Source organism: Amblyraja radiata, chromosome 15 (genome assembly GCF_010909765.2).
Source record: "Amblyraja radiata isolate CabotCenter1 chromosome 15, sAmbRad1.1.pri, whole genome shotgun sequence".
In the NCBI taxonomy this organism is placed as follows: Eukaryota; Metazoa; Chordata; class Chondrichthyes; order Rajiformes; family Rajidae; genus Amblyraja; species Amblyraja radiata.
Genome location: NC_045970.1, coordinates 25,786,122 through 25,812,019, shown reverse-complemented (window position 1 = coordinate 25,812,019; position 25,898 = coordinate 25,786,122). Strand labels below are relative to the sequence as shown.

Here is a 25,898-nt window from a genome sequence, read left to right as displayed (position 1 = left end):
GGCGGCCTGGCCTCGGAGCTGGGACAGCGGCGACCAGAACTCGGAGCTGGGGCACGTTCCGGCAGCAGCGGCCACTCGACCCGACCACGGGCCCAGTGGACGACAGCGGCGGCTGGGACAGTGGCAGTGGCCTCGGCGCAGAGATCGCTGGTTGGTTAAAATTGTTGGATAAATTTTTAGGGGCGCAAAAAAATTGTTAGATAAAAAAAATTATAAAATGGCAAAAAAAATTTATTACAATAATTCAGGGGAAGGCTGCTAAAGAGGTGCAGCGTGCCTTTAGAACAATTTTTTTTGCCATTTTATAAAAAAAATTTATCCAACTATTTTTTTGCGCCCGCCCGGGGCAACCGCCCCTCTGGCCCCCCCCACGCTACGCCACTGCTCGCGTGTGACTGGTCATTTACACTATAAATTGCTCGATTGTAATCATGTTTTGTCTTTCCGCTAACTAGTTCGCACGCAACAAAAGCTTTTCACTGTACCTCGGTACACGTGACAATAAACTAAACTGAAAACTGAAATAACTAAAGCGAAGAACCCGAGGGATCCTGGCAGGTGGATGTGAGGAGAATGTTCCCTCTTGTGGAAGAATCAGAACTAGGAATCACACAGACCGTGTCCATCTAAGGCAGCAATGTGGCGAATTATTGTTCTCTGAGAAGATGGTGAATTCTTGGAATTCTGTACCTTAAAGGGTGAACGAAGCAGACGAGACGACTGATTACTGAAGTGAAGGTTCACAAGCTAGGGAGAGAAGGGGGGGGGGAGAAGGGGGGGGGAGAAGAGGGGGGGGAGAGGGGGGGGGAGAAGGGGGGGGGAGGAGGGGGGGGGGGAGGAGGGGGAGGAGCAGAAGGGCGGGGGGAGAAGTGGGGGGGGGGGGGAGAGGGGAGGGGGAGACCACTTTCAAGAAGCCAGACAACTTTTAATAAGCCAGAGATACACAGCTGTGAAGTTCGATGGACATTTAACATTACCGGTCGGTTATCCTTGGTTCTGAAAACTCCTGCTTACGTTTTTTTCCCCCAATGAGCCAATTAAAATGACCGGTCAGCAAAGGCGATTAACTAAAAGTACCTACGACTACCTCGACTACGCATAACTACATGGCAACCCCACTACAACTGAACCTACGACTACAAGATTATCAATTTTCTCCATGGCCACCAATTTTTGGTCGCAGAAAAAATTTCAAAATGTTGAAAAATGTGGGTGACCATACTGAGGCCGTGACTAGTTCCCAGAATGCGGGAACTCCTCGCGACAATGAAGGCGACTCACCAGTGACCATCAGCAACCATGTGGCGAGCGCAGAGTCTCCTGCACTTGCCTAAAAAGTCGCCTAAGTGGGACAGGCCCATAAGATACAAAGGGACAGAGATCAAGGTGATATCATAGACAGTATGTTGGTGTTATCTTGATCCAATGCCAATTACTTGATTATTTTTTTTAAATTATATTGTTGAGATCTCTGGAAGAACCTAAAACCAGTCTTATCAGGTTGAATTCACTGACAGGAATGATCAGAATAGCGGAGAAGCAGAATAAGGACGGGAAAAAAACAACTTGTACCCAGGTGCAATTTCTGGAGCTGATTTGTTTTAACCTGAGCCTAACACTTAAATCAAAGTTGTGACATGACAGTCAGGAATTTCTGCTAATTAGTGACAAAGAAGTACTTGTCCTGCCATAGGCACTCGGGAATTAACACATCCACCTCCTGCATTGGTTATAAATATATGTGATCTGTGGTACTAACATTGTTTGAGGAACTGACCACACTGACTTCTTCACTCAGTGGTTGGGAGATGATGCTAAAACAATCTAAATTTCATCATAAAGATCCTGGTTTGTATCATTGCAGTAAACAGCATGTACAGGTTGTGTCAGCTGCTCTGTGCTATGTCTTTTTGTTTTCCTGCATGCTTTGTCCCGTTCACTGCACTGAGTCTTCGAAATTCTACTTAGGACTTCAGCTTCCCAGAAACATCTCCTTCCCCTTCAGTGCCTTGAGAATAGGGTCTGCCATCCAGCTCGCCATTGACAAAATAAATTTAGACCCCAACATCCTACCTAATCATACGTTGGACTTTGTATATGCCGACAGTGACTGCAATCCTAAAGTATCCATTCGCGAGTTCATAGATCAGGTTCAAAGGTACAATATTTCTGCTCTTTTTGGACCAGCTTGCCCGGATGTGTCAGAGGTAAGAGATTATTTATACCGGATTTTGTGTTTAGTCATTAATATATTAGTGTCTGTTAAATGATGTCTCCTGAAAAATGAACGTAACTAAAATTATTATGTCAGGGAGAAATCTTCTGAAACAAAATCTAATATTTGTGGAGGAAAATGGAGCAACCTGCAATGTTTAATGTTTGGATCAAATTGTAAGTGGTCTCATAAAAAGGTTCTACTTTGGGAGAACTGGTTGGTACCAATTTTACAATTTACCATTGGTTGCTTTTGTTACGTTGATGCTGAAATTAAAATATCATATTTTGCATTGTGAATGGTACACCTTTCTGAAATAGTGTCTATTACTTAGCATAGCTAATTATTTGATACCATGAAGGATGGAAAAGGGGGATATGAGGGGCAGTTTAAAGGGAAGAGCTCCTGATACAAACGACCCACCCATGAATGAGAGGAGACCGAGTAAGCAAAGAAAATAAATCATTTCCAAAGATTATAAAATAAAGATGGAATATGAAGTCAAATTAGTCACCATAAAAGATAAAGTAATTAGAGAAGCAAAAAATTCATTCATTCATTCATCATAGTTGAAAACATTCGCAACGCAGTGATGCTGGTTTCCGATGGGAACAATGAAGGACGTACCACACACATCTCTGTCCTCCAGCTCCTGTGGACTTCCGCCGCTGGAAGTACAGGATTTTGGTGTGTGTGCTTCATCATCGTTCCTTACAATGCTATGTACGACAGTGATCGCAACTACTACTGAAGTGTGGATGGCTGTTGGCTCGCTAGAAGCTCATCCGCCCTTTGACAGGTCTTGTTTTTGGTCCTGCTGGGGGTCCACAGCCCCCTCTTCACCTGGCAAACCAGGTGGGGGAGACGGTTTAGTCGCCGACTATCCGACCATGGAGCAGGTAGCACGGAATTACATGGTACCCGTGACGTGGGGAACTCCCCCCCCGACCTGACCTGAAGAAGCAAAAAAAGAACGGTGAAATAAAAAAAAAACTGATGTGGGCAAGGAGCGCTTAAGGTGAATGTCATGGAGAAAGAATAAATTAATAACCAGGAAATGAATAGATGAAGTAGTCACACAGAATAAACAAGAGAGTTCTCAATGGTAGGAAAAAACGCCATCTCCGTTGCACTACTTATTTTGATAAATCCATGGTCCATGTTTTGCTGTTTAGATTACAGGTCTCCTTGCCTCTCAGTGGAATATCCCCATCTTTGGATTTGCTGGTCAGGCCCTTGCCTTTGATGATTTCTACGTGTACGATACCTATGTCAACCTGCTGTCTTCACTCCAGAATATGGGTAATGTCCTCACTAAAACCTTGCGTTTCTTTGGCTGGAAGAACGTTGCCATGTTTGGAGGGTCTTCCGAGGAGTCCAGCTGGGACATGACTGACCAACTCTGGCAAATCATTGCCGATGAGCTGGAAGAAAACTTCACCATTATAGCTGAAATCAGATATGACACAGGCGACATGGCCCTCCACCAGGTGAAACTCAAGGAAGCTGCAGTTTCAGCGAGAAGTAAGTGTTACTGATAGCAAAAACAAGCAAATTGTTATCCTGCATTTCAGCCTGCTTTACAGTTATCATTCTATCAAAGCTAACCCCTCCCAAGCACATTTAAGGCACAATTGCCTTCTAAGATTTTTTCTTAACTATCTTCAAAATGAAAATAGTACTAAAGGGACCACTGCGGGGACCTAATTTGCGAGTTTAGAAGAGTTTGCGCTTGACTCAAACTCACAGCATGGTCGGCACGTGGTTCATGGAGGTCGTGGGAGGTCGCTGTAACTCTCATTCATGCTCGAGGGAAGTTCCCGCATACTTGTGGCCTCAGTTTGGTCGAGGAAAATTTTTCAGCATGCTGAAAGATTTTCCGCGAATAAAAATTGGTCGGCATGATTCTTTTGAACTTGTAGTGCAGTGGAGTGGGGTCGCCATGTAGTTGTAGGCAGTCGAGGTAGCCGTAGGCAATCTCCTTCACTGACCGGGCATTTTAATTGGCTCATTGGAGTTTTCAGAACCAAGGAAAACCGACCATGTTAAATGCCCGCTAAACTTTATTAAAAGTTGCCTGGCTTCTTAAAAGAGACTGACAGATACTTGATTGGTAAGGGTGTCAAGGATTATGGGGAGAAGGCAGGAGATAGGTATTGAGAGGGAAAGATAGATCGGCCATGATTGAATGGTGGAGTAGACTCACTGTGCCACTCTAGAAAAGATGTACAACTTCAGCCATCTGTTCTCAGAAAATTAAAGCTCATCACTGTTACTTGACTTTCAATAATTAGAAAGACGACGGGGTAAATAAAATCTATTTCTGCAGGTAGAAAGAATCCAGAACCAGGGTACAATCAATAAAGTGAGAACATCAAAAGGAATGAGGAAAAGGCAGGTAAATGGGATTAAATTTCAAATTTGCACCAACTAATTGAATCCCACAAACCTATATTCTGAGAATCATATTCCTTTTAAATACCACACTATAAAACCTTTAAATAATATTCACGAGTAAATACCATTCACCGAGATTATGCTACAATTGCCATAGAATACATAGATCTCTGTCGCAAAGTATAATTTGAGGGTTAGGCAAAATCATATTGCAATAATTAGAAACCATTTCTATTTCATTTGTAAGTCATTATAACAATGATCACCACCTGTGTTTATTATTCCCCATGTATTTGTATTGATTTTCTAAAGATATGGCAAAGTAAAAAGTGAACCCAGTTGCTCTCAAATGAATTAAGCTGGAAGAATTGTTGGTTTGATGGAGATAACCTTTGACCCTAAAACAAAGCTGCTCTGGTTCAGCTGTGTGAATGTTAATGTAGGATTCTGTGCTGCAGCAGACAGGACTGAAGTTAGCTGTGGAGTGGAGAGTTTTAGTGGACTGACTTATTTATATCAGTGATAGTAGCCTGCGGCATGCAGCAAGAACAATGTACTTAATTATCACCTTTGTCAAGAAAGCAGGTACAGGAGTGAGGCGCTTGGCCCAGCAGGCTGATCTATGCTGGCCTCAACTCCTCTCCTGGTAAGTGACAATAAAACACTCTTGACTCTTGATCCTTGAGGTAATGAAATAATATGGCAATATTTCATTTGTTGGTCAGGGCAGGAAGTTATGGTGCAGCTGTATAAAACTTTAGTTAGGCCATATTTGGACTATTGTGTACAGTTCTCGCTGCATTACAAGGAGGGTGTTGAGGTTGTAGTGAGGATGCAAAAGAGGATGTTGACTGGATTACAGTGTATTAGCTTTGAGGAGATATTCTTGGGTTGATTTATCTGGTGTATCAGAGGCTGAGGGCAGGTCCGATAGAAATGTATAGAATTATGAGAGGCATTGATAGGGTAGATAGTCAGTCTTTTTTGCAGTGTGCATAAGTCAAATACTCGAGAACATAGTTGCAAGTGAGAGGGACAGTTTTAGTGAGAGTTGGAGATGTGGAAGGCCAATTCATTTTCAGGGGTAAGTAGTGAAGCAGATACGATAGCTAATTTAGGAGGCATTCAGAATACCACTATTGATCCAGAATACCACGATAGGGCCTGTCCCACTTGGGCGTCATTTGCGCGACATCATTTACACATCACGACGCACGACGCACAACGCGCACATGGCAGTGACGCGCGGTCGCCCGCGGCACCCCAGGATTTTGGGATTCACAAAGTCTTCGCGCGCCACCTGCGTGACACGCAAATGACGCCCAAGTGGGACAAGCCCTCATTGATTTAAAGATGGAGGACTACATCCAGTTAATCCAAGCGGCCATAGGCATGTCAACCAGAAGCTACCAATCTGGTAATTATTTCATTCCGCACAACACTTCATTAGCACTTTCTAACTCATTTTTCTTCAAGACAGCGAGGGATTAGAATACCCTACCAGCCAGCATCAGAGATCTCCAAAACATCAACACATAGGAAGGTGCACTGACTCAAAAAGCATCTCCGTCTCGACCAGCATCATAGTGCCGAGTGATTCTCTACCTAGAGCTTTTCAGCGTATTACATCCAGATCCAGGCACGTGAACATGCAGGGATATCAATCGATTATTCAATCATTATGGAGAAAGGTCCTAACCCAAAATGTCATTTGTCCATTCCCTTCCACAGATGCTGCCTAACCCATTGAGTTCCTCCAGCATTTTGTTCTTTGGTACTCCATTAAACAATGTAACAGGCAGCCTTTTTGTATTTTTAGCTTGCAGTAACAACAAGAAAACTTGAGAAGATCTTTATATTTGAAAATCATGTGGGGAAAAAATAACTTTGAGTATGAAACGACCTAGCACCTAACGTTTTTTCCCCTATTGACACAATTATTTTTATAACACAATTTTCATGAACTTTCTTAAGAACATGGAAGGTCACAGTGTCGCAGCGGTAGAGTTGCTGCCTTACAGCGAAAGCAGCGCCGGAGACCCGGGTTCGATCCCGACTATGGGTTTTGTCTGTATGTAGTTTGTACGTACTCCCCGTGACCTGCGTGGGTTTTCTCTAAGATCTTCGGTTTCCTCCCACGCTCCAAAGACGTACAGGTTTGTAGGTTAATTGGCTTGGTGAATGTGAAAATTGTCCCTAGTGGGTGTAGGAGGGTGTTAATGTGCGGGGATCGCTGGTCGCCGCAGACCCGGTGGGCCGAAGGGCCTGTTTCCATCCCTAAACTAAACACAGCTACCCACATAAAATGGTAAATTTTAAAACTTTAATTCAGATTTTGAAATGTTAAATCATTTTAAATAGTTGATTCTTTTTACTATATATTTTAATATTTTTAACAAGCTTCATGATAACATTGACAACCAGAAAGGCAAGAGGCTCTGATTTTTAACCAACTTCCTTTGCCCAATATTTTCCCCCTTGCCATTCATCCCGACACTGTCCGCCCTCCCTCCCCATGTCAGGACTTATAATTATTCCATGACACAAGGTTAAAGATTTCTAAAACTATTTTGGAATACAAACATAATGATAAAATAACCTAATTGAACAGCAGCGATACAAGGAACGGCCGTTGCTGGTTTACAAGACAAAACAAAGTGCTAAAGTAACTCGGCAGGTCAGTCAGCATCTCAGGCTGACATGGATAAGTGACATTTCTGATCGGGTCCCTAATTTAGACTGATTATAGTAGTGGGGAGAAAACTGGAAAGAATGGGAGCGAGATAAAGCCTGGCAAGTGATAGGTGGATACTGATGAGTGGAGGGCAGTGGAAAGGGGGTGTTGATTGGCAAATGGGCTAAAGATGAAAATGAGACAAAAGGGTGTTAAATAAGGACAGAAGATGAGTGAAATGTAAAGTCTGAGGGGAGGGGATGGGATATCGGTGGAAGAGGACGGGGAAAACATTGCCTATCCATGTCCACCTGACCTGCTTGAGTCAGTCCACCACTTTGTGGGTTTTTTCTCATTGTACTATGGTCGGTTAAAGTATTACAATAATGTATCCGATACATGTTTATGTTTTCAATCAATAATACTGCTTCACATTTATTTTTCAGTTGTTATCTTAATTTGTGCTCCTGGGGTGGCAAGGTCCATAATGTTGGAGGCATATCGTCAAGGCATGACGAATGGGAAATTTGTGTTTTTTATCATTCAGCTGTTTGAACTCAGCAGTTATGTGGTAAGTACATTTTAAGAATGTTTTTTTTTACAGTTGGCAAGCAGTCACTTTTGTCTGACTAGAACCATTGCACACAACCATAGCCTCGTGGGCTAAAGGGCCTGTTTCCATGTTTAATCTCTTTGCTAAACTACTTTCCCATCGTCTTTTGTGTAGAAAACTTACCAGTTATACCTTCATACCTACATCTTGAAAGGCTGAAGGCAACCCTGTGGCATTGTGCTTTTCCAACCAGAAGGTCTCATGTTTATGCTTATTCCCTGGTTCTTGTTTGCCAACCAGTCATCCAATCCCACCAATGTGTTACCTCCTACACCATGAGACTTTATTTTCCAAAATAAGAATCTTATCAACACCTTCCCAAAATCTAGATGTAAAGTATCCACTAACCCCCCTCCTTGATCTCTATAATCCAATTCCCTATTTACTGCTGTGTCTTGGATGTTCCTTCTGTTTCTCTATTTCTCTATGGGAAAGGCTGATACAAAATACCTGTTTACTTTATCTGCATCTCTTCATCTTACATTACTAATTTCCAAGATTAACTTTCTACAGGTGCGATACTCGATGCGTTACTCTTTTATCTATGAAAACTCTTACAAACTGTTTGTACAATTGAAGAAACATGATATGTTGCTTGTATTTTTCTGTTGTCCCTTGTCCATAGCACAGCTTATTTCTGCAAAGAACATCGATAAATTGGTCAAACATGATTTTCCTTTCCGCATGTCGACATTGCATGATTACCTTGAATTTTTCTCAGCACTCTGATATACTGTGACATCCTGCCTGAACGCTAGCATCTTTCCTAATATGAATGTTAAACTAATTTGCTAAATTGCAATCTAACAATAACTTGTCAAAATCAAATTTTGGAACATTTAAAGCAATGCTTCAATTAAAACCTCACTACGGCAATGCGGTTAGTCAATGCTTATTTCCACACATGACACCCAGAAACATGTTAAGAACTGTTCAATGCTCTTGCCTTCTCCATAGGATAACTTTTGGAAATCAGATGTGCCGGATGAGAATTATGAGGATACCTTTGCGGCATATGAGCCAGTATTTCTCATTACTCTGCAGTCATACAGTGAATATGAATATTACACCTTTCTACAAGAAGCCTACCAGCGATCCAAAGGACCTCCCTTTTACAGCAATTTGTCTTCAGTGGCAGAGGTTTATATTTAATTTTACTTGCATTGTTACAGCACATTTTCACTCCTTAGTGGAATGAAACTGAATTTAAAACAACACAGAGAATGCTGGACCTACTTAGCAGTTTAGGGAGCACCTGTGAACGGAGAAACGAAATTAATTGGGAAATGATCTTTCTTTTGTTATGCATTTGTGCCTTTACCACTTTCTGTTAATTGGCTCCATCATCCATTTTAATCTCTAATCCCAGACTCTCCTCTTTGTTGTCTTCTTCCCTCTTCCTATGACAACTTTCTTTGCATCTAACTTTTCCTGGAAGAAAGGTCATTGACTTAAAACAGTCATTGACTTTAAACTTTGTTTCTCCCATCGCAGATGCTGACTGACCTGCTGTTTCTTTTTGCAGATTTTCAACTACTGCAATTTAAAAAAAAATTAAAACAACTCCACTGATCTTGTGAAAGTGCATCATCAAAATGATGTAACAAGAGACTGCAGATGATGGTGTACCTTTTGTGTACCTTCAATTTTCCAGCATCTGCAGTTCCTTCTTAAACACAAATGCAGATGATGGTTATTTGTTAATAACTATGATTATTTTTGTCATGAGTGCCACAAATAAATAACGCATTGGTAATAACTAGGCGAACATATAAAGAGAGAAAAATTGCTTCATGATAGATAAAGTAGAATGCTAGTAATAAACACTCATATTAACTAGACTGTTCAATAGAGATGAGAGAACAGATGAATGTGAAATAATGTATTTTATCACATATGTATATTGTTTTAACACAGATGAGCTCCGATTCAGCTTATCTTTATGATGCAGTAACGCTGTATGCTTGGGGGGTTCAAGAAATGTTAGATGCGGGAATGGATCCACGCAATGGAAGAGAATTTGTTAAGAATTTGAAGGGTTACGGTAAACGGCAATTTTATGGTAAGTAAGAAAATGTGATATCACATGACTTTTTTATTTATTTGCCCACACAGCAATTCCCGTTTGTATTCATTCTCTCAGCAGTAAGTTCAAGATACATCATGTAACCTTCCTGGAGTAACTCCATACCTGACTTCCCTCATCTGTTGGTGAATATCCTTCTCTTGCTACTAATGCAGCCATAAACGGCCAGCAAAATAAATTCACATTGGCTCCAAAAGTAATTTTAAAAAATGATGATAAATTATTTTTTATTGGGATATTGAGCAACTTTAATATATTTTATGAGAATTGAAATATCAGTGCCAAGGACAAATTTCATGTTCGATGATGGAACTTACTGACTCTCCTACTCCTGTACATTAAAGGAAAGGAGGCAGAGTGATGCAGCTGGTAGAGCCACTGCCTCACAGCAGCAGAGACCCGGGTTTGATCCTGACCTTCAGCTTCCACATTTTGCCTATGACCATGTGGATTTTCTCTGGATGCTCCAGTTTCCTCCCACATCCCAAAGATGCATGGGTTTGCAATTTAATTGACTTCTGTAAATTGGTACCAACTATGTGGGGAGCGGATGAGAAAGTGGAATAGCATAGAACTAGCATGAATGGGTGATCGATGGTGGCATTGACTTGGTGGGCCGAAGGGCCTGCTTCCATGCTGTATCTTTCAATCACAGCATGAAGTCCAGTTTACCACAGGCACTGAATTCAATCTGGGCCAGAGGACTTGGGTTATTTTCCTTTCAAGGTAAGATATTCCAACTCTGAGTAGCCCATGGCCTGGCTGAAATTAAATAAAACATGTTATTATGTTGTCAGCTAAAGTTGTGCTCCAATTAGAAATGTAAGATAGACAAAAGGCACATTTCTTGTATTAATGTTCTATTTTTTCCTTCCCACAAATGGGTTGGACCTTTTTCTTTGATGTAAGGGCTTACCAGAAAACTGACAATATTCACACAATCTATTTCTTTATTTTCTCTTTCTTAAACTAATCTTTTTCTTTCCTTTATTTCCCTTCACTTATGTAATTTGGTATAAAATTCACCAAAGCTAGTTGAGCTTCCTTCTGTGTCCCTGTGTTGTTTATTTCTCAATCCATGAATCAAGATGCAGGAAAAACGTTCCCGATGTTGGGGGAGTCCAGAACCAGGGGTCATAATTTAAGAATAAGGGGTAGGCCATTTAGGACAGAGATGAGGAAAAACCTTTTCACCTAGAGAGTTATGAATCTGTGGAATTCTCTGCCACAGAAGGCAGTGGAGGCCAACTCACTGGATGTATTCAAGAGAGGGAGAGATTTAGCTCTTAGGGCTTCCGGAATCAATGAATATGGGGAGAAAGCAGGAACGGGGTACTGATTTTAGATAATCAGTCTTGATCATATTGAATGGCGGTGCTGGCTTGAAGGTCTGAATGGCCTACTCCTGCATCTATTTTCTATGCATCTATGTTGCTATGTAAGTTGGTTAAAGAGATTCCCAGATTCCTGGTCTTCCCAGACGGCTGACTTCCCCAATGCCCCATTTCCCAGGAGCCCAGTTTCCCAGGTACCTGTTTCCTTGATACTGTTTCCCAGATGTCCATTGTCCCTGATGTCCAGGCCCTTGTTATCCAGATGCCAAATTTAATGTCCCAGTGGATTAATTTCCTAGATGCCAGATTCTCTGTCACCCATTTCCCCAGACACCCAGCTGCACAATCTGCATTGCCCAGATGAGTAGCTTCCTGATACCCAGATTCCCTCGCTGCATTGGGGCAGCACAGTGGTGCAGCTGGTAGAGCTGCTGCCTCACAGTGCCAGAGGCCCGGGCTCGATCCTGAGCTCGGGTGCTGTCCTGTCTAGTGCGGTCTGTGTCATCCTTATTATTTTAAGTCTAGTGACAATGATGAGCCTTAATGTTCTGAGGACACAGACTGAAGGAAGTAGAGTATACCTTTTCTAGAGTGGCACAGTAGCATAAAGTTAGAGCTGCTGCCTCCCAGCACCAGAGACTCCGGTTCGATCCTGACCACAGGTGCTGTCTGTCTGCCGTTTGCACATTCGCTCTGTGACCCCCATGGGATTTGCTCTCTGACCCCCGGGTGCTCCGATTACCTCCCACATCCCAAAGATGTGCGGGTTTTGTAGGCCTCTGTAAATTGCCCTGATTGTGTGGGGAGTACATGCAAAATTGGGATAACATAGAACTAGCAATAATGGGTGATCAATGGTCGCCATGGAGATGATGGGCTGAAGGGCCTGTTTCCGTGCTGTATCTCTAAATTACAGCAAACATCCACCATTGGTGATTCCTGATTTGTCATTGTAAGTGAATGCTCAACGACCAATGAACAATGAATTACTGAGCATTCGTCATCCTAGTAACAAAGACGATAGCATTTATTGTAACAATAAATATAAGGATATCAACATTGCACTGGGAGATTAGTTATTTTTATGTAAAGGACAAGAAGCCCATCAATGCGATGAGTACCAATTCAACTCTTTCTTTATGTGTATAGGTCTGACTGGCTTGGTGAATATTGATTATTCCGGAAGAAGATCCTTGAATTATTCTGTGTATGACATGCAAAAATATGTAAATGGCACAAAGTTTGTTCCTATTCTAGAATATGACAGTTACAGCAAGTTGCTCAGGTAGGTTCTGCTCTGCAGCTAATGAATGGGTTGTTGAATATTGTGTGAACATATATTATTCCCTCATGTCTAGAGCCAGATTAAGTCTATCCAAGGCTTATAAAAAATGTTCATCAAATTTGCATCTGGTCACAATAATATTGCTCTTTGAAAGACACGATATGTTTCAATAAATTAATCTGAATGTTTGATAAACAATTTTTGTGCAAGCAAAACAGAAAGTATTAGAGGTACTCAGCGGGTCAGGCAGCATCAGTTGATGGAATGGACAGGCCATGTTTTAATTCAGGACCCTTCTTCAGACCCTCCACTTTCTGGAAAGTATGATCTTTAAAAGGCAGTGATTTTCAGAGTCAGAATGCATATATTTTTCTTGCATGCTGTGATCTTAATGGGTGATATCTTCCTCTCAGATGTGCTGCCTTTTAAACACTTAACTGGGTGAAGGTTGGGTTCCCTGAGTGCAGAAATGTAGCTACCTGCTCCGAATATGCGCTGGTTTCACTCTCATGGGCGGGCGCCGATCCGAGCGAGGCCACGGGCGGGCGTGGATCCGAGGACCCGAATGAGGCCGCCGAGCGAGGCCGCATCTTCAGTGTGACTGGGTCAGGCGGGCCAGGCAAAGGGGGGGGGGGGGTCCAGAATATTCCTGTGTGGTTCCCCCCTCCTTGCGAAGAATCAGTGGTTTATGAAGTTAAAACCATTGGGGAGGTGGAGAGGGTGGCGACCCGCTCCCCTTGAGGGAGTACTGTGATGTCACTCGGAGCTGCTTGAAGAATCTGTGAGTTTTTTGAAAGGCTGATTTGGCTTTTTTAAAACTTTAATGATGAATAACGTGAAATATAACATGAAATATGAAGGGAACCTGTTTATTGCGTCGACCGGGTTAATGTGAGTAACAATCTGTAAATATTTTAGTAGACATGTGTTCAGTGTTATTCACAGCTTAGACTGAGAGACGTGACCCTCTTGCTCCCCCCATCTTGCAGAGACTGACTGAGGCACTCAACACTTCTAGGTTTTATAGTCCCTCCAGAAGGGGCGTGGCCTTCAGGAGAGAGAATCTCAACATTTTTTAAACACTAATAAATTTTATTTTTCATAGATGGGAAAAATCCTCTTGTCCTGCGCAACGGAGGGGGACTCTGAGTAAGATGGCCAAAAAATCACAGCCGTACGTGGCAGCGTTGTTTCTAAAATCAATATACAGAACAACAGGAAGTGGTCAAGATCAGACTTTTAGTAATATAGATATATATGTATATACATGACTATCTCAATGTTTAAGAAACATTTGGACAGGTACATAGATAGGACAAGTTTGGAGGGATATGGACCAAGCTCAGGCAGGTGGGACTAGTGTAGCTGGGACATGTTGGCTGGTGTGGGCAAGTTGGGCCGACGGGCCTATTTCCACTCTTGATCATTATATGACTCAATATATATATATATATATATACACACTCACTGTCTCACAGCTCCAGTGATAAGCAGTTTATTCCTGACATCCAATGGAGTTTGTGCAGAGTTTGCCTATGCTTTCTCTGACAGTAGATTTCATTTTTCAGTCCCACTGAAGATTTTCCAAACATTGGGTGGCCTGATGGAACTCCGATTAAAGACCTCCCTGAGTGTGGGTTTTACAATGAAAATTGTCATGATGGACTAGGTAAGCATTTACCCAAATCAAGCTCCTGTAATGACAGAATGCAGGGTGCGGTATTGTGATATTGTGTGATATTGTGACATGCCATCCCTTGGATGGAAACCCCTCCTTTGGAAAGTTGCCCATGAGGGAGGCTATATTATTCCTGTCACGATACTGACGTCAATAGGATTTAAATTTAAACCAACATTGGCCACACAAATCTGTACTCGCTGGAGTTTAGGATGAGGGGAGATCTCATTGCAACCTACCAGACAATGAAAGGCCTAGATAGAGTGGACATGGAAAGAATGCTTCCAGTAATGGGAGATTCTAAAACCAGAGGGCACAGCATCAGAGTAAAAGGATATATGAATGGAGAATTATTTAGCCAGAGGGTGGTGAATCTGTGGAATTCATTGCCACAGAGGCTGTGGAGGCCAAGACATTGGGTATTTTTAAAATGGAGATTGATAGGTTTTTGATTAGTAAGTGTGTCAAAGGTTACATGGAGAAGACAGGAGAATGGAGTTGAGAGGGAAAAAATAGATCAGCCATGATTGAAAGGTGGAGTAGACTCAATGGGCTGAATGGCCTAATTCTGCTCCTATTTCTTATGGTCTAAATCCTTAGCAACACCCATCAATTTGGTCTTGCCTTGTACACACTTGTTCTTCTGTTTTACAGATAGCTATGTTGTGATTTTAATCGTTGTGATTGTGATCATGTCTATTACTGCGGCCCTTGTCATTGGTTTCCTGATGTCACACAAGCACAAATCCCTAAACCGATATAACGATACATGGTGGAAAATAAATTATGAAGACATTGCTTTTATAAAAGATACCAAGGTACAGGTCTGTTGTGAACAGATCCATCTTACTCTTTGTTTTATAGAGTAAAACAAAACACAATTTTACACAAATTTAGTTTTTTATTTTCATACTAATGCACAGAAACACGATGAAAACCCATCAACAGGAGACGGTGGAGGTAACGGATCTAAAAGTAATGTTTCAAGTCATCAGAATTATGGTGTTAAAGATAAAATGGATAACAGAACTATTTATACCACAGTCGCCATTTACCAGGTGAGTTTACTTCATGAATTCTTACACAGTTTTTTTTTTAAATAGTCATTCTTGTTCAAGGTCAGATCATTTGCAGAGAGTATTACAGAATTTGATTGAAATGGTATTTGAAATATATTTAAAGCACAACCTTGAAATGTATGCCAATTCAACCCAGTGGGATTTTAACCTCACACTGTGAGATTTCACATACACCGAGAGATTTTACATCAGAAGTTTTTAATGCAATATTCAAACGTTTCTACCACCGCACCACGGCACTGTGGTCTCCACAGCGCTCTCATTGATGAAAGGTCTGGGACACAGGCTTGCAGTAGCAGCAGGAGGAACATCAATCAGAAATTTTCATCAGCCAGGCTTGCATTTTTAAAAACTTTGATTGGAGAATGAAGGTTGGAAATTGAAGGAAAAACCAAATAAGGTCAAATGTTTCCTTGGTTTTACTTGCAGTTTGTGCACCCCTGAATGATTGCACCTTTCCAGGCACCGTGCAATTTCTAGCCCACTTCTCGATCTACATTTGGCTTGTTTCTTCTTTGTGGGTCTTACTTGTCAGCCACCATTGTCCAAAGAATAATGATGATCCATTGTCCACTAAGCAATAGTGATTAACCTCTGATCAATATCACTGGCTGTTATCGACTCTTGGATGACCTGAGAATATAAAGGCTTCATTCTTCCGAGGTTAATGAAGTCACGTTTTTCAAACAACTTAATTCAGTGCTTTTAAATTTCATTTGTAGCGTTTACATAGATAAGTGTAATGTACGCTATCTCTTGTGTGTGATATTCCAAAGGATGTATAAAGATCTGTGGAAGTTTATTTTATTTTAGAGACACAGTGCGGAAACAGGCACATTGAGTCCATGCCGGCTAGCAATCACCCCAGACACTAGCGCTATCCTACACACTAGGGACAATTTAAATTTTACTGAAGCCAATTAACCTACAAACCTGTATGACTTTGTAGTGTGGGAGGAAACCGGAGCACCCAGAGAAAACCCACACGGTCTCAGGGAGAATGTACAAACTTGGTACTGACAGCACCTGTAGTCAGGATCAAACCCGGGTCTCTGGCACTGTAAGGCAGCAACTCTATCGCTGCGCCATTGTGCCACCCTTAGTGAAGCTATAATTTTCCCAACGAAGCCCGCTCTCGTCCTCGGAGAATCCAGAGTTAGAAACATAGAAAATAGGTGCTGGAGTAGGCCATTCGGCCCATCGAGCCTGCACTGCCAATCAATATGATCATGGCTGATCAACCAAACTCAGTACCCTGTTCCTGCTTTTTCCCCATATCCCTTGATTCCGTTAGCTCTAAGAGGTAAATCTAACTCTCTTGAAAATATCCAGTGAATTGGTCTCCACTGCCACCTGTGGCAAAGAATTCCACAGATTCACAAATCTCTGGATGAAAAAGCTTTTCCTCATCTCAATCCTAAATAGCCTACCCCTTATTTTTAAAGTCCTAAATGGCCTACCCCTTATTCTTAATTCTTAGTTCTTAGTTTGTGTGTGGCTCCAAGCAGCCTTGAGATCTCGCAACAGTGTCCCTCCCACAAAGTGGTGCCGTCCACAAGGGTCAACTAGGTGTTAGGAGTGGAACTCGAGGACAGACCTCCTGGTGGCTTTTGGACAACTCACTCCCAACCATGATCAACCATTTGTAGTTCAAAACCTTTTTTGTTACATTTAATGCAAAGAGCTCTCACATTAATATCAATAGCAGCTGAAATACATCCAAGTTTTTAAACATGAGAAATAATTTCATTTTAAAACACATATGACTGCTCCAATTTAATTTGTTACACCATTGTTAATGAAAATAATATCAATTATTATATTTAACAAAATACAAACTATTTACCTTCTCTTCCTTTTGCATCCAATGTCTACATAGGGTTCAGGCGAGGGGGTGGGGGAAGATTTAATAGGAACCCATGGGGTAACTTGGTTACACAAAGGGCAGTGGGTGTATGGATCGAGCTGCCAGAGGAGGCAGTTGAGGCTGGGACTATCGCAGCGTATAAGAAGCATTTAGACAGGTACATGGAGTGGATAGGTTTAGAGGGAAACGAGGAAAAAACACAGGCAGGTGGGACTAGTGTAGATGGGGCATGTTGATCAGCATAGGCAAGTTGGGCTGAAGGGCCTGTTTCCTCAGGCTTGACTCTATGACTGGCCCCATTCAAATGAAAGGGACCTTGCTGGGTAATCTAGCTAAGGCTGAGAGGCCAAAGGCAGCGTTTATCTGCTCACCCACCTCAGTATGATGGAGAACCTCCCCTCAACTCAGTTTTGTACAGTGCAGAGATCAGGTGCCCTGACATTTGACCTCCACCACATTCCCTACTTCCGCACTGCAGTGCAGTGAACTAAGGAACAGGTTTAACCATGCCGATGGTCAAATGGCCAGCTAACCATTATCTGGCCCAACATTTAAAAAAAATTTAAAAATTGTTTGAAATCCTCTCAAATTCTGCTCATGAACAAAAACATCAAATCATAAAAGTGCTAATACTACGGTGGTCCATTACTGACTCAACTACTGTTGGCTTTGTCAGATCACAAGGGATGAATTAAACCCAAATAGACTCTATTCCTGTGCTGAAAATATCACGCACAGGAAAACAAAAGCTCTTTGCACAAAGAGTAGCTTGGAAGCACATCAGAGTTGGTTGATCTAACAATGATGTTCTTTCATGTTCCCCAGTTTTAAAACTTTCTAAGCAGCTGTTTGACTACTTGACATATACAGCGGAGCATGAAATAACTGTGTGAAAATCATTAGCAGTATTTAACGAATAAAGGAAAATTGTTTGTGACTGATGTGATCATATCTGATGAGATCACTGCTTGGACGTGGGCTGAATTATCGAAAGAGGCTGGGACATTCTACATTGGAGTGTAGAAGGCTGACGAGTGATCTTATTGAGGTATACAAAATGATGAGGGGCATAGATAAAATGGTCACTCGCAGTCTTTTCCCCAGAGTAGAGGATTCTAAAACTAAAGGGTATGGGATTAAGTTGAGAGGGAAGAGATTTAAGTGGGACTCACCCAGACAGTAATCCTTATCTGGAATGAGCTGTCAGAGAAAACTATAGAACTGGATACAATTCTGACTTTCAAAAGACATTTGGACAGGTATGTGGCTTGGAAGGATTTAGAAGGCTATGGGTCAGATGGTGGCAAACTAGCCTGGAGTGCCAATTTGGTCACCATGGGCAAGTTTGGCCAAAGGGCCAGTTATCGCGTTGTGTAGCTCCATGACTCTAAGTGTGACCTATTTCATCTCTTTGATCTGAATCTTTCAGCCAATTTTCCACCAGTATACTTTTACTTTGGAACTGTGAATGAGAAGGGATAATAGATTGCAGGGAAAACCCAGAACCCCAACCCTCTGACTGCCATAGTGGCTCTGGAGCTCATTCATCTGCTGGTAATCCCTGGTAGTTGTCTCTCAAAGGGATGTAACATTTTCAATTAACACTATGCTATTTAAGAAATAGCCTGTACATAAGCTTTCATGGTAGATGAACTAGATTACTTGTGGATCATTTATCTGACAAACATTGTAGCAATGTTACAACATTTTGAGATTTTAAAAATCAAATCTGTAATTTATCCCATCAGATAAAGCATAAAAAGAAGTTTAATTTGACACCTAATTCACTTTCATATCTTTAGTATTAAGAAAGTTATGGCCATTTCCATACTCAGAAATTAGCATCTTGTTCCCTATTGCTTTTCCATTGACTTAACACAAAAGCTGTGATCGAGGACAGCCAAAAGCCCGTAACTTTCTTAAAAATTAAGAGAACTGAAAGAAATTTTCAGTTATTTTAGATTGAAGCATTCTGAAACAAATATGAAACAATCTTACTTAGATGATGAAATTAAAGCATATAATTAGTTAGTTACCTAATTGTAGCTAATTACAAAATTCAATTACTAGATCTAAACATCTATCAATTTCTTAAGAATAGATTAACATTTTTAAATAGCCTAACTGTCCAAATAACATTCACACAAGAATTCTCAATATAACATAATTTTTAAATCTCATTGTCATGGATTTATAGGCCAAGTGGAAGGAATTTAATGTTTAATTCCGGTAAATTAATGGCCATTTAACGTTGCGGTTGCGGTGAATTTAAACCCCATATTGGCAGGAAAAATACTGCCGGTTCGTATAGGGGAAAAAAATCACAGTTTCGCAATGTAAAATGCAATTTAAAGGCATCTTAAGGAGCACTTTTATACATAAAATAAACGGCTTTCCTTTAAGTTCAAGTTCAAGTGAATTTATTGTCATGTGTCCCTGTTTAGGACAATGAAATTCTTGCTTTGCTTCAGCACACAGAACATAGTAGGCATTTACTACAAAACAGATTAGTGTGTCCATATACCATAATATAAATATATACACACATGAATAAATAAACTGATAAAGTGCAAATAACAGAAAATGAGTTATTAATAATCAGAGTTTTGTCCGAGCCAGGTTTAATAGCCTGATGGCTGTGGGGAAGTAGCTATTCCTGAACCTGGTTGTTGCCGTCTTCAGGCTCCTGTACCCTCTACCTGAAGGTAGCAGGGAGATGAGTGTGTGGCCAGGATGGTGTGAGTCTTTGATGATTCTGCCAGCCTTTTTGAGGCAGCGACTGCGATAAATCCCCTCGATGGAAGGAAGGTCAGAGCCAATGATGGACTGGGCAGTGTTTACTACTTTTTGTAGTCTTTTCCTCTCCAGGGCGCTCAAATTGCCGAACCAAGCCACGATGCAACCGGTCAGCATGCTCTCGACTGTGCACCTGTAGAAGTTAGAGAGAGTCTTCCTTGACAAACCGACTCTCCGTACTCTTCTCAGGAAGTAGAGGCACTGATGAGCTTTCTTGATAATTGCATTAGTGTTCTCGGACCAGGAAAGATCTTCAGAGATGTGCACGCCCAGGAATTTGAAGCTCTTGACCCTTTCAGCCATTGATATAATTGGGGCTGTGGTTCCCCCTCCTACTCCTTCCAAAGTCCACAATCAGTTCCTTGGTTTTGCTGGTGTTGAGGGCCAGGTTATTGCGCTGGCACCATATGGACAGTTGCTCGATCTCTCTTATATACTCTGTCTCATCCCCATCAGTGATACGTCCCACAACAGTGGTGTCGTCAGCGAACTTGATAATGGAGTTCGCACTGTGACTGGCTACGCAGTCATGAGTATAGAGTGAGTACAGCAGGGGGCTGAGCACGCAGCCTTGAGGTGCTCCCGTGCTGATTGTTATCGAGGCTGACACATTTCCACCAATACGAACAGACTGTGGTCTGTGAATGAGGAAGTCGAGGATCCAATTGCAGAGGGATGCGCAGAGACCCAGTTCTGCGAGTTTGGTAACCAGCTTGGAGGGGATGATTGTGTTAAATGCCGAGCTGTAATCGATGAATAACAGCCTGACATATGAGTTTTTGTTGTCCAAGTGGTCCAGAGCGGAGTGGAGGGCCAGCGAGATCACATCCACCGTTGATCTGTTGTGGCTGTAAGCGAACTGCAGTGGGTCCAGGTTTTTGTCGAGGTAGGAGATGATTTGCTCCATGATCAACCTCTCAAAGCACTTCATCACCACCGTTAGTGCCACTGGTCGATAGTCATTGAGGCACGTCACCTTACTCTTCTTAGGCACTGGTATGATTGATGCCTGTCCCGTACGTGAAATCCGTCCCTGTTGTCGGCGTTGACGGCTTTAGAAGCAGATTTTAAAATTACTCCAGCGCTGAACTTGTTGGGCGATTAAAAAAAAAAAAAAATACACAGAACGCCTGTCGGAACGATTCTTCAGCAAAAGCTTGCACTCCAACGAAATATAATCCAGGACAAGGTAGGAGAAACCTGCGTTTTAACCCCGCCCCCCCCTCAAAGGCGCCAAAATTGCGCACACGGCCAGTGGCAGAATTGCAGCGCCGCTGAAGGTAAGTATTGTAACATACCTAAACATTGTCTTCAAAAATATGTTATAACAACATTTTAAAGACATCCAGACAGTTACATGGATAAGAAAGGTTAAGAGGGATATGGGCCAAATGGGCAGATGGGACTATAGTAGATGGGTCATCTTGGTTGGCAATCATAAATCCACAAATTGATAGTCCACATCTGGGAAGAGGCAGATTAAGCAGGTGTCTGAGATGCTGGAACCATGACCAGCTACAAGAACAACGACAAATCCAAACCACTATAGTGGAGTCTCCCTGCTGATACCGATGAGAAAGTTCTCTCCAGGGTCCTTCTCGACCTCTGTCATCAAAGATCTCCCCAAATCACACTGTGGATTCCATCCATCTGCAGGCTCGGTGGATGTGATGTTCACTTTATAACAACTCCATGAGGAAGTTAGGGGGAAGTCTTTTTTAACTTCATTAAAACATCTGACTATCGGGTCAGATATTATTGCCTCAGAATTTGAAGCTGCTGGCTATCTCCACTGCAGTCAAACAATTTTTGCGTTGATTAGACTTTGTATTCACTAGAGTTAAGCAGAATAAAAGGCAACTTCATTGAAGCATTCAAAATTCTGACATTACTTAAAAGTTTGGTTCCAGTGTTTTGAAAGTCTCAAACCAGGATCACAATTTAAAAGTACAGGGTAAGAGAGTTATCATCTGAGATTAAGAGAATTTCTTCACCCTATAGAACTCTTTACCACACACAGTTGTGGAGGCCACATCCTTGAATATATTTAAAGGTATGAAGGGGGGAATATGGTGTTTTGATGGATGATCGGTTATGAAAGGGATGAATAGCCTGCTCCTGCTCCTTTTTAATGTGTTTCTACATCGGAAGGAAGAAGGAAGTGTATGCAGGCTTACTGGTCAGATCCATAAAATCTAGGAGAAGGTGGCGAGGAGCTTGGGTAAAAGTAATAAAAGTGGACGGGAAGTTTAGATACACTTGCAGGCTAGCCGATGTATTTCTACGTGTGATTTATGACTTTATGGACTGGGGAGAACTTACAGGATGTGGCATTTCAGGCAACCTTGTTCTTGTCCTTTCTGGAGATAGAAGTTACGCATACTACTTGCACACGATGCCCGAAGGTGCAGAGTAATGGTGAACAGAACAGAGATGGGCCAAGTGGCCTGTTTCCATGCTGTACAGTTGTTTGATTCTATAACACTGTAATTGATGGCAAATTGTTGAATGGATAGCACTGAATATGGCCAGGAGTTGAGTTGGATAAGCAGCCACACCTTGAATCTTTCAATATTTCCCAAAGAATGCCTACCACAGTTTTGCCAGGAACCAAACATAACATTCAGCAGCCTAATACCCTCAAAGCTTTATCACAGTAATGCCACTTTGTGTCGGGGCCAGAGCATTTTTATCTGGTTGATAGTTGAGGATTGTCGTAGATGTATCCTGTACAATGTGTCTGCTGTTTGTGCATTAAGTGGCTGCAACAACTATATCCTGGTTGGATTTGATCGCAACCTTCCAAGCTCCATGTGTCAGGTCATCACCAGCTGGCTTGAGATGGTGAGCCTGTGTCTGGGAGCAAAGCACTGCAGAACCACCCAGTGGAAATGTTGGGAATAGCGTGTGGCTTCAAAGTGCGGTTAGTTACAATGGATGGTTACATTGAGAAGGATCATACTACGTTGGCCTGCACCGCACTCTGCGTTTAACAGATGCACTTGTCTTTTGCTGTTCCTGGAGTGGAGTGGTTTACAAGCATTTAAATGTCCTCAGGCACCCAAACTGAGGCCCCCTCCTAGAACACCCTGATTCCCTTCGGCAGCCCGTGATCCAAGGCATCTGGAAACAGTTACATTGTAGATTTTTAAAGATCCTTAACTTACGTGAAGTAGTTTAAAATAGTAGCAGTAAGTAAAATAAAATAAAATAAAAACAAAGCACTTGGCTTCCCTTACATTTTTTAATGGGCCATTGCCTGCATGTGAGTTATGGCCGGGGTAAAGATGAAGGGACAGATATAAAGTGGGTATGAGTACATTAGCAATTGGCTTGTGGGGGAATTAGCTTGTCGATACAAGGTGGTATGGCGGCGCAGTGAAAACATTGCTTACAGCCACCAGAGAACCGGGTTCAATCCTGACTATGGGTCTGTACGGAATTTGTACGTTCTCCCCGTGACCGCGTGGGTTTTCCCCGGGTGCTTTGGCTTCCTCCAAACCGTTCCTCTGCACAGTATGTAGGCTAATTGGCGTCGGTAAACATTGTACCATTTGATGAGACAGCTTCTGCTCCAACCCCAATTGCAGTCAATGGGCAAAAATACCTTGCGGAAAGCAAATGGTGACTGTGGTGTCCAAATTACTACTGCACTCATTCTTTTTTGCTTTTACAGGGAAATCATGTGACAGTCCTGAACTTTGAGAGAAAGACTCCTCCGGACATGAACAAGCGTTCAATACTATATGAAATGAACCAGGTATGTTGGACATGTTCATGGTTTCAAGGCCACAATTAAACACCCCTGAAAACTGGCTGCCAAAATCCTTTATTTTTGTTTTAGAATTTTTCTTTTTCCGCCTTTTTAAGGTTCTGCTGGGCTCTGGTTCCTCAGCTTCCCCCTGAGCGATGAGCTTGTGTAAGAGCCTGGGCAGATTGTCTATCACTGGCAGTTCTGAACCTGTTTTCACATTACATAAAATGGGGATAGAAAGCCCTAGCTTTCTGGGGACAGTAGGTCATGTTTTGTTTACACCAGTGATTCCCATCCATAGTCCAGGTGTAATGATGTCTGCTGCAACTTCATTTTAGCCATTTCCCTCCATACCCACAATCTTCTCCTCCTTCCTCCTCACCAATGCTGGGGCAACACGGTGGCGTAGCGTTAGAGTTGCTGCCTTACAGCGCCAGAGACCCGGGTTCAATCCTGTCAGTACAGAGTTTGTACGTTCTCCCCGTAACTGCCTGGGTATTCCCCGGGAGCTCCAGTTTCCTCCCACATTCCAAAGGTTGGTAGGTTAATTGGCTTTGGTAAAGATTGTAAATTGTCCCTAGTGTGCAGGATCGTGCTAGTGTATGGGGATTGCTGGTCGGCACAGAGTCGGTGAGAAGAGGGACCTGTTTCCGTGCTGTATCTCTAAATAACGGCTTTCTTTCCCACACCCATCCCATCCCATCGTCTTTAAGCTAACGAGTCAATGATGAGACCAACTGCTTTGTACCCACCATAAAATTATCATTTAGTTGGAAATGATGGACTTCACTAACACAGTTGCAAGAAATTGTTAAACCTTCCATTAGAATTAAACATTTCCTTAGGACATATGTATTAATTCTGTCATAAGATGGACTGCGAACAAAGAGATGTTTATGATTCTGATCAACAGACAATGGAATATGAATAAGGGCAAGCCATTTAGAATGGAGATGAGGAAATACGTTTTCACACAGAGTTGTGAGTCTGTGGAATTCTCTGCCTCAGAGGGTGGTGGAGGGCGGTGGAGGCCAGTTCCCTGGATGCTTTCAGGAGAGAGTTAGATAGAACTCTTAAAGATAGCGGAGTCAGGGGATATAGGGAGAAGGCAGGAACGGTGTACTGATTGTGGATGTTCAGCCATGATCACATTGAATGGCGGTGCTGGCTCGAAGGGCTGCACCTATTGTCTATTGTCTATTGTCCATTGTCTAACTTAGAAGGCATAATTTATCTGGTACATTTTATTGGTTTAGGTATATTAATTTGAATTATTAAATTATTCATGATTTTTTTTTCCAGTTGCGAGAACTAAGACATGAGAATCTCGTAATGTTCTTCGGTGTGTGTGTTGATGCAACAAGAGTGTTTATAGTTACACAATGCTGCAAAAGAGGAACCTTAATGGTAAGCCATTTGACATAAGGGTTTTTTTGGCATTGCTTAGTATTCTCAAATGTGTAACATGCACTCTCAGGTTAGCGTCTCCAGTCCATGAAGGTGGAGATGATGTGGTCAGATGCCCTGACTATTTCCTTCACTTTGTCTTGTCCACCAAAACAAATCTTCTCTCCAGCCTTCTTGAGAGCCCACGACTTACTCCATTTATTAAGGTGCTTCTTTTTCACGTTGAAGTATAAAATGTCAAAGTGTTGTTTGTTATTGGGTCATAAAGTCAAACAGAGTGGAAACAGGCCCTTCGGCCCAATGCCCACACCGACCAACATGTACACTGGTTCACCTGCCTGCATTTGGCCCATAATCCCTCTAAACCTACCCTATCCATGTACCTGTCTAAGTGTTTCTTAAATGTTGCGATAGTACCTGCTTCAACTACCTGCTTCAACCTACCTCCTCCAGCAGCTCGTTCCATATACCCACCACCCTTTGTGTAGAAAAGTTACCTCTCAGGTTCCTATTAAATCTTTCCTCACTCATCTTAGTTGTAGTTACCTTCCACCTTGTTGTAGTTTTAAGTAGTGAATGAACAAAGCCAAGCACTGATACAAATTACAGCTTCCACAGGTCAGAGATTTGTTAAATATGCTTGTCCATTCACAAGTTAAGTTATTTACAATTGCGTCCAATTTCCAAATGGATGTAAAAGTCTACGCAACGTT

General features: G+C 42.0%; 1 protein-coding gene across 1 annotated transcript in view; it reads left to right on the top strand.

Moving 5' to 3' along the window:
* The first annotated feature begins 1,922 nt into the window (after positions 1-1,922).
* Positions 1,923-25,898, top strand: part of LOC116981404 (guanylate cyclase 2G-like) — a 45,282-nt gene continuing 21,306 nt past the window's right edge. The window contains exons 1-11 of the mRNA XM_033034457.1: positions 1,923-2,207; positions 3,391-3,739; positions 7,733-7,857; positions 8,857-9,039; positions 9,817-9,961; positions 12,469-12,604; positions 14,173-14,273; positions 14,937-15,100; positions 15,206-15,340; positions 23,701-23,784; positions 25,081-25,185. Of these exons, the coding sequence (XP_032890348.1) occupies positions 1,923-2,207; positions 3,391-3,739; positions 7,733-7,857; positions 8,857-9,039; positions 9,817-9,961; positions 12,469-12,604; positions 14,173-14,273; positions 14,937-15,100; positions 15,206-15,340; positions 23,701-23,784; positions 25,081-25,185 (1,812 nt within the window). The remainder of the gene's footprint in view (positions 2,208-3,390; positions 3,740-7,732; positions 7,858-8,856; positions 9,040-9,816; positions 9,962-12,468; positions 12,605-14,172; positions 14,274-14,936; positions 15,101-15,205; positions 15,341-23,700; positions 23,785-25,080; positions 25,186-25,898) is intronic.